The sequence below is a fragment of the Corvus cornix genome, chromosome 11, assembly GCF_000738735.6.
Source record: "Corvus cornix cornix isolate S_Up_H32 chromosome 11, ASM73873v5, whole genome shotgun sequence".
Lineage (NCBI taxonomy): Eukaryota > Metazoa > Chordata > Aves > Passeriformes > Corvidae > Corvus > Corvus cornix.
The window spans coordinates 6656083-6669287 of record NC_046341.1 but is presented as its reverse complement, the minus strand read 5'-3'; the positions used below and the strand labels follow the sequence as shown (position 1 = coordinate 6669287).

Below are 13205 nucleotides of genomic sequence, written 5' to 3'. Positions count from 1 at the left end.
CCTCTCCTGACCCTGCCCGGCACCCAGCCACGACCCAAACCCACACACCACCCCTGCCACGTGGGAATGCTGGGGGATCTCGATCCCAACGGTGTCCCTGAGGTGCTACTGACCAGAGCCAGTTCACACCAACACCCCTTGCCAGCCCATTCCACCTCTGCTGACACCATGGCAGCAGAGCACTTGAGCAAGCTGCCACCCAAGGTTCACATCCAGTGCCTACCATGCCAATTAAAAATAAGCTAAAAATAGCAGAGGAAAAGAAAAAAAAAAAACCTAAAAGCACCACATGTTTGTATTGCAAAGGAAGCTTCAGGATCAAAACTGCTGGACTGAGACATTACTGACAGAAATAGAAATTCCTGAAAAGCAGAATTAGGTCAGAGATGACACCTATCAAGGTTGAAAAGCTCATTAGTCTCATCCAGGCTGTTGAAAAAAGTTAATTGCAGACCATGGCAAGGTGAGGTTTTCCCCTGAATGTGAGATCAGCTGCTGGACACTTGAGGTGGTGCTGGTGATTCACTGGCTCCTTGGCCAAGTACCTGAAAAAATGAGACCACCTAATTTCCCTGGAACTGGGAAAATTTTTGTTTGGTTTACATGATTTTAAATCACATGCGTAACTTAGAGCCCATTTATGCTCATTTTCTGCTGCACCCAACGTGGGTGCCTGTCTCCATCACACATCCATACTCTGCCTACCCTGTTCCCTCCCAGACCAACTACCAGCTGCAGGTATAAAAGAATTTGCAGTAAAATTTACCCAGCACAAAGCAGAAAGCACTGATGGGGAAAAACCAGCTGTGACACAGAAGAATTTACACAGTGGTGCCACACACAGCCTCAGGAGCACCAGAAAAGCTTCCACTTCTGCTCAGGAAGGAACGAGCACAGAGAGAAGGACACAGCACAAGCAAACCACAGGAGGAGTAAATCCACACAACATCAGGACTTACCTCCACCCACTTCCCATTGACTTCCATGAAGAGGACACAGAAGGGGTCGGATTTGGAAGTGACATCCCTGTCCAGAAGGTTTTGGCCGCAGATGGACAACTCGACTTTGCAGACGCAGTACTGGGAGCCAATGGGCCCCGCTGTCGTGGGAGTCATGGTGTACGCCATGGGCCCCGGTGGCAGCAGCTCCAGGCAGTCTGTGGGACAGGAGGACAGGGACAAACCTCAGTGCTGGGAGGCAGCAAACAATCTGTCAGCACTGCTGAGCTGGCCACAGAGTGGCCACAGGCAGAGCCTCTTGCTCTAAGTTATACACGTGATCTAAGCCATGAGGCTTTCCTGGCTCCATCTCCCAGCGGAGTACCCACGACCTGCTGTGAGTTTGTTCCATAAATAACAGATTTTCAAGGAAAGGTAACATCTTCTGCTTATCCCCTCAAGGGAAAGGGGACTCCCCAACCTCTTCTTCCAGCACGCTGGGCTTTTGTTTGTGGTGAGGATTCACATTTTCACAGCATCCTTCAGCACAAACCTGATTACTGTCTGGCTGTCCCCAAGCAACAGACCACGAACCTAAGCTACAAGGGGCAAACTTGAGCTCTGCCCTGCAAATCATCATAGGGAAGGGGGTGAGACTGTGAGGGTGAGTGTGCTGCAGGGCAGCTCCAACCCTCGATCAGCCTCATCTCCACTCTGCTTCCCAGGCCAGCAGACAACTGTGGCTCTGGCAGCAGTTAAAAAGTGACGAGAAGCTTAAGGCAAATGTGACAACCACTGCATGACCTGCAGCACGATTTACAGGGCCCTAACTAAAAATCCATTTAAAATCTTATCAAAAGTCTGCTACCAAAGCCATTTTGCAGAGATAAATGCATTTTATACCATTATTAGTGCAAAACCCCATCCTGCAGGACAGTCTTGACTTCTGATGTACATCTTACTTGTCACAAACTACCAGTGGTGTTCCATGGAGAAGAAAGGGGAGAAAAAAGAGAAGAAAAAGCATTTTCAGATGAATTTATACTAACAAGCCTTTGTGGCTGTGGTTGCTAGTGGAGAGTGAGCTCTTCTCAGCAGCTGCTTTAATACCTTTCGTCTTCTTTTTGAAGAGTGGCTCCTGGCTCATCCACTTTATCTGAAAGCCCCGAACATTGTCTTCTTCCACCTTGATAAACCATCTGCTTCTGTTTGGCATTGAAACCCCAATTAATATTATCTATTTGTTTTGCCTGGGTATGAGTATTTACAAGCCCTTGTGCTGCCGGGAGCTCGGCTGCTGCCCTTTTCCCTTGCAGCTCAGCCTCCAAGCTGGAATGGGGACGGAGGGCAGGGATAGGGTGATCCTAGCAGGGCTGTGGGAGAGGGAGCTCCGGGCTCACCACCGGCTCTCCTGAGTGCTCAGCCCTGCTGCAATGAATTCTGAGCAGAAAACAGCTCCAGCTTCCAAGGCATGGAGCCCTCCTCTCCTGCCTGCCAAGATCTCTGCTTGGCACTAAGTCACCAGAAACAAGCCTGGTTTTAACCCCCACCAGTAAACACAAGCTCTTCATCCCAGCCCGCTGCTCGGGGAAAGAGTGGTACAAACATCCCAGTTCCCTAAGAACCCAGAAACTTCTCCAGAAGAAAGAAATCCCCATCCCTGGCTGCACACACTCCTGTACATCACCAAAACAGTCCCTTTCCCAAGTGTGGCTCCCCCTTGCCTGGCCCAAGCCTGTCTCGTGCCATCACTCCCTGCGCACAGCAGCACAACGCCAGAACGGTGCCAGTGTGACACCAAAACGGTGGCACATGGGGACAACCTTCCATGTACCACAGCATCAAGGAGGAACACATGGAGAAGTAAAAGTCCTCATGGCTCATCCACTGTGGCTGGGGGACCAACTCCAAGGTGCCTGTCCCTGCCTCTGCTCTACCCAAGCCCATGTTGCCAGCTGCAGCTGAAGTGAAGATTTTACTTAATTATTTTTCTTTAATGCACAGATCATGTAATCAATGTCTTAAAATAGCCAAGCCTGTTCTATTTATGCTGCTGTCTGTCTGCTGCTCCCTCTGAAAAGCAAACACGGGGCAGCTGTGCTGGCATGGGCCTGGTCCTGCCCGAGCAGGGAGATCTGGGCTGGGTTTTTCCATCTCCCCTTCCCCCAGATCTCAGTGCTGTCTCATAAAAAGCAGAGGCAGCATGTGACTCAGTGGAAAAACCTTTTTTCCCAGGGCTGGCAGACACCAAAACATCCTCTTGGTGTACAGCACGTCACCCATGCTCCAGCCCCTGAGCTCAGACTGTCCGGCTCCCCAGGGTGCGCACGGTCATGACAGGCACTGGGATGAGGAGATGGCCAGCACCAGCCAGAGCAAACACTGGAAAGCCACCTCTCCTGCCACTGCACTGGCACAGATCCAGCACCATCCTCTTGCTGCACCTGCATGGATCCAGCACCTTCCACAGGGCCACGTGTGGGTTCAGCCCTTGCTGCCTCAGCAGCAGCCACGGATCCCCCCAGCTCAGAGGCCTCACATCTGAGGTACCATGAGCGAGCCAGCACCATTCTAACACCCCACAAAAGCTTTAAATTCAGGGGGTATTTGAGCTGGCACCAAAAGAGTCAGCACGCCATCATCTGTATTCCAGTCTCTCCTCCCATTTTTGTTCTCCTCTCCCCACAGTCACTGCCCTTAACAAAGTCCTGTGACTTGCTCAGCGTCTGCAGCCAAATATTCTCCTGATGTACTATCCCAGCTGCCGGCTCCGTGCCGAGCACCCAGACACGTGCTCACCCACCAAAACACGGCCAGGTTACCAATGAGAGGTCTCAGGGACACACCTGAAGGTTTGACTGCCCCATGGTCACCCCTGCTATCAAGAGGTGTCACAAGAGCAGGACCAGAATGGAGGGACAAAGTCACCAAAGCCTGTTTGGGCTCCAGTTTCCAGGACCTTCTGAACAGAACATCTTTGTGTTTATAACTTTCAAGTACTTTTTCCTCCATGGCTTGGTCATTTCCAAGCTGTTCCATGTCCACAACATCCCACAGAGCAGGGTTTTGCTGGCTGGGGGTGCACACAAGCCCTGGGGCTACCCTGAGGAACCTAAGAACCCTAAGAACATCTAGCAGTCCCAGAGCAGAGTCTCATCCCATGGTACCCCAGCACTACAGCAGATTGCCAAAGCACTTTTACAAAGTGTAAAAAAGGTCAGCAGAAAAACCTCGGACCTTTACTTCCTCTCTTATCCAAAAGGGAAGGAGGGGAAGGAGATATCTGTTTTGCAAATTGACTTGTGACTGAAGAGGTCCCCTTTCCCTCTGCAGAAGAGCAGCCTCATGAGCAGCAGTTCCTTGGGTCATGCTAAAGCTCTGTTTTAAGCATAAACAAGAAAAAACAGAGGGGAAAAAATAAAGCTGTGCTTTATGTGAAACATTTTGGGTTTTTTTAAAATCTTAATAGTGCCCTAAATTCAGTGGTCTTCTCTCATGAAAGAAATCATTTCTTTTCATAGCCAATTCCAGGCATATTTGAAACAGCCCCGGAAGTACCGACACCCAGCAGTGATACCATGCAAGATCCTGCTGTGTCTGTCCCAGGGATCAGGAGTTCCTTCTTTGGCATGATCCATGGCTTCTGTAATAGCCCACAAAAGTCACCTGTGACTGTTTCCCCACTAAGGCTGTCCCACTACAGCCTACTGCAATTGTGGAAGCAAAATTCCTTTCAGGAACGTGAAAATGAGAGAGGAGTATGGAACAGGTAAATTGGGGTTGTTATAAATCACATATCTGAGCTCACAGGCAGGGGAGACACAGAGGCAGAGCAGCGGTACCGAGGGAGGACTAGGAGCAGGTGAAAACAGGTTGTCAGAAGACTGAAGCAGGAGAGGAGTGTGAGGATACAGAAGCTCATTGCCCAGAGCAGAAGAAAAGCTGAAACACAGGACATATGGAGCTGGAGATGCCAGGAAAAGTCAGGATGAACTGCAGTGGAAGCCTGAGGCAGCGCCTCACACCACTGCACCACTGCAACTCACAGTGGCCACTTTGCTCTCTCCTGCCAACAAACAGAGTAATCTCCAGAATCCTTCTGCAAAGCAAAAATGTTTGTCTCTCAGTCCCACCCGGGCAACTCAGTGGATTCACAGCTTGCACCTGGTTCTTTTAGCAGCCTCATTACCTTCTGCACACACCTGCAATTAGTCATGTACACAGCACCTTGCTGCCGGTACCCCAGCAAGTGCCTCTGCCCCAGGTGAGCAGGCTGGGAGGCAGAAAGGGGATGCTTGGTACATCCCTGTAGATGTTCCTTGGGTACCTGCTACCATCAGAGAATCCCTATCTCTCCCACGAGGCAGGGAAAGGCTGAAAACTGCCTCTGAGCATCCCAGCATAGGCAGCACAGCTGGGACTGAACTCAAACGCTCCCAAATTCACAGAGATTTGGGGTAAACCTGGCAGAGGGAGATGCCCAGGCAGGGCTCTTGTTTCCAGCCTGATGCACAAGACCCACAGTCCTGCCTGCTGGAAGCCAAGGGGACTGTACTGAGACACTCTGGCACCTGATACAGAAGGACAAAGTGTTTCAGGACAACCTAATTAAGTGATTTCTCTAATGAACCCTTCCTGATGGAACCTGTCCCTAATGGGCTACAATAGACAATGCTGCTTGTGCCAACAGCTGGGCTTTTTACACCAGCGCTGCAAAAATCCCTCTCAAGGGCTAGTGGCCACTGGTGTGACAGCGGCTGCTTCTCCATGTCATGCTTGGGCTGTCTCCACCGACAGGGCCAACTCCTCTCAAGACTGCTGCTGTCCCCAGAAAAGCTCTCACCCACCTTTGCAGGTTTGGTGCCAGTGAGGGCAGTGCCCATCTTGCTGAAACTCCAAGTGTCTGCACCAACTGGCACATGGGCAGCACCCAGCAAAGCTTCTCCAGGGGGTGATGATCAGCAGAGCTCTGAGAAGTCACTCAAGGTGCCCTGGGAGTCACAAATCGCAAGAAAACTCCAAGGCAAACCCTGTGGCACCTGAGCTGGAGTGCCCCCAAAGTGGCTCGTCTCATTTTGAAATTATCATCACCTGAAAAGCAACTACAAAGCACTTTCCCGTACCCAATACAGAGCTGAGACAGCCACTGCTGATGTCAAGCATGAATCCACCAACTCCAGCAGCCTCTCTGCCATCCCCACGCATGGCACAGCAGCTGCTGGACTCCAGGAGGCAGTGGCATTACCGAAGAGCCTGGCTCACACTGAAGGGTCCGCAGGGTAGGAGTGACTCCTCCACACAGTCTCCCCCCTGCCCTGCATCCCTGCTCCCCTCACAGCCACCTCACAGCCTTGATGATGATTCTAAGGGTCCCCCTGTGACAATCAAACTTGCCACCCTGACTGCTTTCCCATCTGAGCAGGAACTGGAAGGACCTGGGACTGCTCTGTCCCGAGCAGCCATCCTGTAGCTCAGGTGAGCTGCTGGAGGGCACCGGGAAAGGCAAAAGCCCCTGTGCCAGCATCCCTGTGGGGTGAAAGACGGTCTCTCTGCAGCAGCAGGGGCATGGCCGCTGCCTGGCCACTGCTCCAGGACCAGAGGATGGACCCAGGTCCTCAGAGGGGCACACACCCACAGAGACACCAAAAGCAGAAATCTCAGCAAGCCAGGGATGTGAGAGGAACACCGAACACCTTTATGTGCTGCCAGCATGGAGGCAGCTTCGGGCAGAGCCTGCCCTGTCACCGGGGAGCAAAGATCAAATTTGTTCTCCAACCCTCTACAGATGAAGTCTGAAGATGTCCCCCAGAGTATCTAAACCCACTTACCGGCGAGAAATCACGAGTCCCAAGAGCAGGAGACACAAGTGCTCCGAAGAGAGCGGAGCCACTGAGCTCTCAGGGTGTTTCTGCAATCCTCAGCCGTCGTCACAGGGCCCAGGGCTCCGGGCTGGCAAACGAAAGCAAAACCCGCTCCTGCACACCCCGCGGTGACGCGGGCACGGAGGCAGCACCATTGGTGACACGGGCCGGGAGCAGCTGCAGGGGCTGGGCGCGTTCAGGGAGTGTGCTCAGAAAACCACAACGTGGGGAAAAAAACCCCAACAAAAACACAGGAAAAAGTCCTTCCTCAAAACCGGAGAGAAAACAGAGGGGCTCTGACGGCTGCTACCAGCCAACTGCACCGGGGTGCCTGTGCGGGAGGCAGAACCCAGCCTTGCTGCCGTCCCGCACCATGCACCAGACCCATGTGTGCCTGCCAGGCGTGCTGCTCACACAGCAGAAAGGGGAAATAAGGAGCAGGGCGAGGTGAGAGCGTAGCAGCCCCCTCCGTTCAGGACACACAGCGAGGGCCGAGCCGCACAGAGCGACCCCGTTCCCGTCTCCACTGGCACGCACGCATTTGGCTTAGATGCGCAGAGAAGGATTGCACGTTCTCGCTTGACTACGAGTTTCCTCTGGGGCTCAGTTTAGGGAAATCTGTGATTCAGGGCAGAAAACATCGTGATGTCGCTGTGAATCGTGGCGATCACATCAAACCCTGCATACAACGGCCCTACAAGGCAGACCCAAGGAAAAGGTTCGTGTGCGGGCTCTGCACCCACTGCGTTCCCAGGCAGAAGTGGACGCTGCCCGTTCTGCAGGTGAGTGGGAAGCTCAGTCCTGCGGGAGCAGCCACAGGCAACACCCGTGGGAGCCTCTGTCCCAAAGAGGGAAACGCCAAACACAAATCTCCTACCTCCCCAGGGCAGCGATGCTCTTGTCAGACACGTGCACCGGGTGGGACAAACAAGCAAACCAGGAGATGCAGGGAGGGGGGACAGAGCACTCTCAGGATTTGGGGCATATTTTAACTTCCAGTATTAAAAATTCCCTGCCCCATCTACAGCAGCCAGATGAAACTGGGCATGCTGTCACAAGGAGAGGGGATAGATCTGTTTCACAACTGGATTTGGAGGGAAAAGTGGACTTAATTAAAGGCAGGCCCCATGGAATGTGAAGGATCAGGGCTGTGGGGAGGGTGGCTGGGCTGCAGAGGACACACAGCCAGCAGGGCTCCCTCACAGGTGCACAGGGAACCTCCCACATACTAACTATGCACGGTGTATACAACAGGCTGTTTAACTTATTAACCACTTTTCTATGCTATTGAAAACAAAAATGCTGGCTTTCTGAATCTTAATTGGATTCCTGTTCCCAGCCAACACCATCTATCACATGTGAGAGGGGAAGGAAAAAATCATCATTTATGTGATCAGAAATATCCTTAACTGCTTTTGGACCTCACTGCACGTCAGCCTAACCTCATGCCAGCCAGAACAGCCCCAGTAGCAGGCAGCTGTGCAGGTCCCTCCATCCCATGCACCATGTCATCCCTAAAGCAGCCAGAGCTTCAGATAAGCTGATAAGATAAATATTAATTCATGGGTACTTATGTGCAACACTCATTTGCACTGGGACACCAACACCAAGTCATGCAGAGCACTGATGTCCCCATGGCTGGAGCCACCTTCCCCTTTCCCTTCCATCCCACCACCCAGAGCCCCCCATCCGTTCCCCTTCACAGACGAGATTTTCGTCACTAACATCCAACATTTTCCCACAGAATTTTAATTTTTTTGGCCTGCTTTGCAGCAGAGAGATGCTGCCACTTGATGTGTGAAGCTTCACCCTGAGACAGAATTGTGTGCCAGCGACACAAAAATGCTGTGGTTTATGAGAATGACGTCTGACTAATTCTCAACCCCTTCTCAACAGCTTTAGACACTGCTTGAGGGAATATCAGACTGGGTTTAAATGGTTGCACAGCACTGGACTTGTTTAACAGCAAAACTTGTGTTCCCAGCTTGTCTCATTTTTAAAATCAGCCTCACGACAGCTGATGTTTCTTCCTAAATCCTCAGCTTCTGGGATCACGTGATGATGGAAAATCCAGGGCTGGGGTGAAGGCGACTATTTTAGACACAAGATTTTTCCTGCTGGCTACAGGCAGAAAATATGACAGCTCGCAAACACAAGGCCTTAGCAAAAGCAGCAGACAAATAAAACTGGAGCCCTTCTTGCTGAATTTCACACTCACTTGTTTTTCTGGCATTTTAACAATGTTATGATCTCCAAACTCACCTGAGTTCCTAGGAATTAATTTTTCCCCTGCTCCCATGATCCTAACAAGTAACCTTGCAAAGCCAGCAGCCAGGAAACTGAGCCAAAGCAGCAAAAAAAGAAATGACTCAGGTCCCTCAACAAATACTTTATGGAGGTTTAAAAGACAAACTGTAAGATTTCAGGGGCTGAAAAGGTGGGGAAATGTTCAATTCTTTTTTTTTTTCCCCTCACTGTTTTGTGGGTTTTACATCCCACCAGGAGCATTATTTCAAATGCCAGGCTACTCCACCACACCAGAAAATTCACCTTTCCTTCTATCCCCCCACCCTGCCTCTGAACACCAGCCAAGGTTCTCACATAAAGAGTTCCTTATGAGACCTGGCAGCTCTGAGCCCAGACAGGAGGCTGCAAGCATTGCTTTTCATCAATTAACCTGGAATTATGTTCCCAGCACACCGACGACTCCCGGAGAACAAGCCCTGATTTACAGTGGTGCGAGCGGCTCCGGCCAGCTCCCCCCGGGCAGAGGTTTCCACTGAAGTCAGTGGGAAACTCTTTCCACCAAGTGTAAGAGGAGCAGGAGAAGTTATTCCTCCCAGACTCTTTACACACCACACTGAGACTGCTAAAAGGCAAACAAAGCTGATGCAATTCCAGTACACAACTGGGCAGACTGGTAAATCACGGGGTAGCTAGCAGCTGCTCCAGCACCACAAAATCCTGCTGTTTTGGGGTGAGGGAGGGGGATTGCTGGAAGAGGAGCAGAATCGAGGACTGCTGAGGGCTGTGCAGCTGATATATCCCCCCAGTGCAAAGAGCATCTTCATCCACAGCTCAGCTCCAGCAGCTGAGGATTTTCCACACTGGAATCCCCAGTTCCTGGGGCCCGGGCCCCCTCCTACAGCACACACTGGCCATGCACTGGAGTTGTCTAACCCCGACAAGCAATGGCTTCACAAACTGCACCAGCTTGTCAGCAACCAGCATGAAGTCCCTTGCTGTTTGCAGCACAGACCCCAGGAGCAAGGATGTCCCAAGGACAACCCGCTGCTCCGCAGGATCTCAGTTCCCTTTAGCTGGAGAGCTCAAGGGGCAGCAGGGAGAGAGAAACGCCACAGCAGTCGGACAACCCTGCCCACCCTCACACTGCTACAGGGCAGTGCCTGCAGCCCCTCCAAGAGATGCAAACTGTGTTCCTGACCAAGCAGGTCCTGGGAACAATGGGGCACATGCCAACAGTGCCAGTGGAGGCAGGCTGCTGGGAAACTCTGTCCCCAGGGGGTTGGGGACCATGTTGGCTCTTAGAGAGCAGCTCCAGGACTGCGTGTCTACTCAAGTCAGGTGCTAGGGGCTGCCTACACCACAAGAAGATGAAATTTTGGGGACACTTGGAAGCCTCACTAGATGCTCTCGCTCCTTCCCTCCACATTATCCCAGTCAGGATGCTCCAGCAGCAACAACAGGGAAAGAAAAACACACATCACCAGAAAACGTATGTCCCAGGCTATCGGACAGCTGTAACCAAAGCAAATGCAGCATTTCCCTAAGGCAACTACAGGAAAACATCCTCCACTGACTGCATTCTTCAAAACAGCTCCTTTCCACATGTCCCGAGCTTTTGTTCCCAGCCTTCCTCCTCCCATCTCTCCATTCCCTGCCCCCAACGGGCTTCAGTGGAAGGCTATTTCTGGCTGATAAGAAATAATTTTATGACTGCAGAAAAGCACAGTGGCATCACAGGCCCCAGTACCTGGGCTGGCTCGAGGACACTGATGCAGGTGACAGGGGAGTAGGATCAGAACTGAGCACACCTGGGCTGTGCTTGCAACTCCAGCTTTTCCGCAAGGTTCAGGTGTACTGCCAGCAGGTTCAAACCTGGTCCTCGAGGCTCATGAGGATCCTCCCAGTTCCTTTCTACAAAGCAGCTCACACCCTGGGGAGTCAGCAGCACGGACCCAGCCCCTTCGGAGATGTTTCTGTCACCGAAGCTCAGCTCTCTACTCACCTCTATTTCCTGTTCCACCCTCCTTGTGGTGACCAGCTCCAAAGGGTGTGTTTGCCCACCAAGTCCTGCAGCCCCACTGGCTTTAGTCCAGCCACTTGCCTAAATTAGGGTTATTCACACAAAGACTTATTGCATCAGGTCTTCAGGCTGGCAGAGCTGACAGGAAAACACCTCCCTGCCTGCCATCCCCCAAGCACCCTCACACTGCTGAGCGAAACGCCCCGCTCGCCTCTTCCTCAGAGAACAAAGCATCTTGCTGGGCACAGAGGAGGGAGAGGCAGCACATCCGTGAGCATAAACCCTCCCAGTCCCCCCAAAATGCATGGCATGAAGGATATCATCGCCAGCTGTAGCAGCATCGGGCTGCAAACAGCTCCTGAAGAAACCACTCTGTGATTCTCCAGCCTCCAACTCGCCAGATCCCCCCTGTGCCTCAATGCCAGAGGATAAAGAGAGGGGCTTGCAGCAGCTGCCAGGAAAAAACCCTACAAATATCCCCAGGCTTGGGGAGTGAAGCCACCAGGCCCTGGCATTTGCCTGGGGCTCGCACACCCAGCTGACATCTTTAGAAGTGGATACAGACACACAGAGAGTGGGGACAGAACAACTTCCACACCGCGTATGAATGAAGGGACCTGGGCTGGGGAAGGAGAGCATAACGTGACAGGGGGACTGTCCTGAGGGATGGTCAAGGAATGAAAGGTCTGTCTCGGGGATGGAGGATCTGTCCCTGGAGATGAAGGGTCGAGGATGGAGGGTCTGTCCCAGCAGACGAAGGGTCTGTCTGGGAGGACGGAGGATCTGTCCAAACGGATAGAGGGCAGAAGCGCCACCACACACCTCGGGACGAGCCCTGCGGGACACTGCCCTGCAGTCCCCATCCAGCGGCTGACACCGGTGTTACGCTGTCCCGGCCAGCAACACCCTCCCACCCTCCCACCCGGTATCTCACCACCCGCCCGACCCACGCGAGACGATCCCGCCGGGCAGCCCCGCTCCTCGCCCCGCTCCGTTATCCCCGGGCCATCCTCGGGGGCTGCCGGTACTCACCGCCGGGCCGGGCCGGGCCGAGCCGAGCAGCTCCCGCGGGGCTGCGGGCTCAGAACCTCCCCACGGCCGCGCCCGCCCCTCGCCATCACCGCCCACCCGCCCCGTACGCTGATGGCGAGGGGCGGGCGGCGGGCGCGGCCGTGCTCGGGCTCCCCCCTCCCGGAACGAGCATCATCCGTTTCGGATTTAAAAAAAAGAGAAAGAGATCCACCCCAAAACTTCTTCGCTGGCTGCTTCGGGGAAAAAAAGAAAAAAGCAAAAAGCTTAAAAACAGCCTAAAAAATACATATAGAAAATTATTGTCCGTGTTATGCACTCAGATCCAAGGAAAACAACTTTTGTTGGATCAACACCCATCACTTTTAAGCAAAACCATTGGGTTTTGTGCTGTTTGGGTGTAAGCAGGGTTCTCCCTGCCCAGCTAATGTGGGTGCTTCCCAGTGCCAAAATCATTCAGGCCTGGACCGTGTCCCCCCAATTCCACTTCCCATGGGGAAAAGCTGGTTAAAGAAGGAAAACAAGCAGGCCCAAATGCACACCCCAGACGTGAAGGGGAACCCAAGCCACAGGGCTGGCCACTGTCACACTGACCCATCACCCTACTCACCCCAAGGAGCTGCGTGTGGTCCCTTCGAGGCTGGTACCACTGGGGTTTGACCCCAACGTGCCATTAGCAACCTCACGCGACACTTGGTGGACACATCATCAGGTGTCCAGGATGTTTATAGAGATGTTTTTGGTGTAGAGATAGGGTAATAAGGCTGAAAGCCTCCCTCTGAGGCTGCCGATTAAATAAACCATCTGTGTTTGTTCAGAGCTCTTTACTATGGGCTCTGGTCATGCTTAGAAAGATCATAGGCAAATAAGCAACTCCCGTATTCCCCTGACCAGCTGGAATACTTTCCTCTCCTTCACCCTGAGCTGTGGAAGGCAGAGGAATTTTAAGGCCCCAAGTTTTTAGCACACACAAGGTGCTCCCTCTGCCAGCCCCACTCCCCTCCCAGCCCCAGGAGTGGAGCAGTGGACACGGGACAGGCTCAGGGGTCACCAGTGCTCCTGCTCAGCTCAGGCAACACAACAGCCAACATCCAGCTAAAAGCTGAGCCT

At 52.7% G+C, this 13205-nt stretch overlaps 1 protein-coding gene across 3 annotated transcripts in view; it reads right to left on the bottom strand.

The window, feature by feature from the left end:
- CPNE2 (copine 2) overlaps positions 1-12193 on the bottom strand; it is a 44855-nt gene extending 32662 nt beyond the window's left edge. The window contains exons 1-2 of one of the 3 annotated variants that reach the window (XM_039558423.1): positions 12099-12193; positions 960-1156 (exon numbers count right to left, since the gene is read on the bottom strand). In XM_039558423.1, coding sequence (XP_039414357.1) covers positions 960-1127 — 168 coding nt within the window. In that variant the 5' untranslated portion in view covers positions 1128-1156; positions 12099-12193. Of the gene's footprint in view, positions 1-959; positions 1157-6766; positions 6906-11048; positions 11202-12098 lie in introns of those variants that run through there. The other 2 variants (XM_010403458.3, XM_010403459.3) reach the window with 2 other exon arrangements.
- Positions 12194-13205: the final 1012 nt, after the last annotated feature.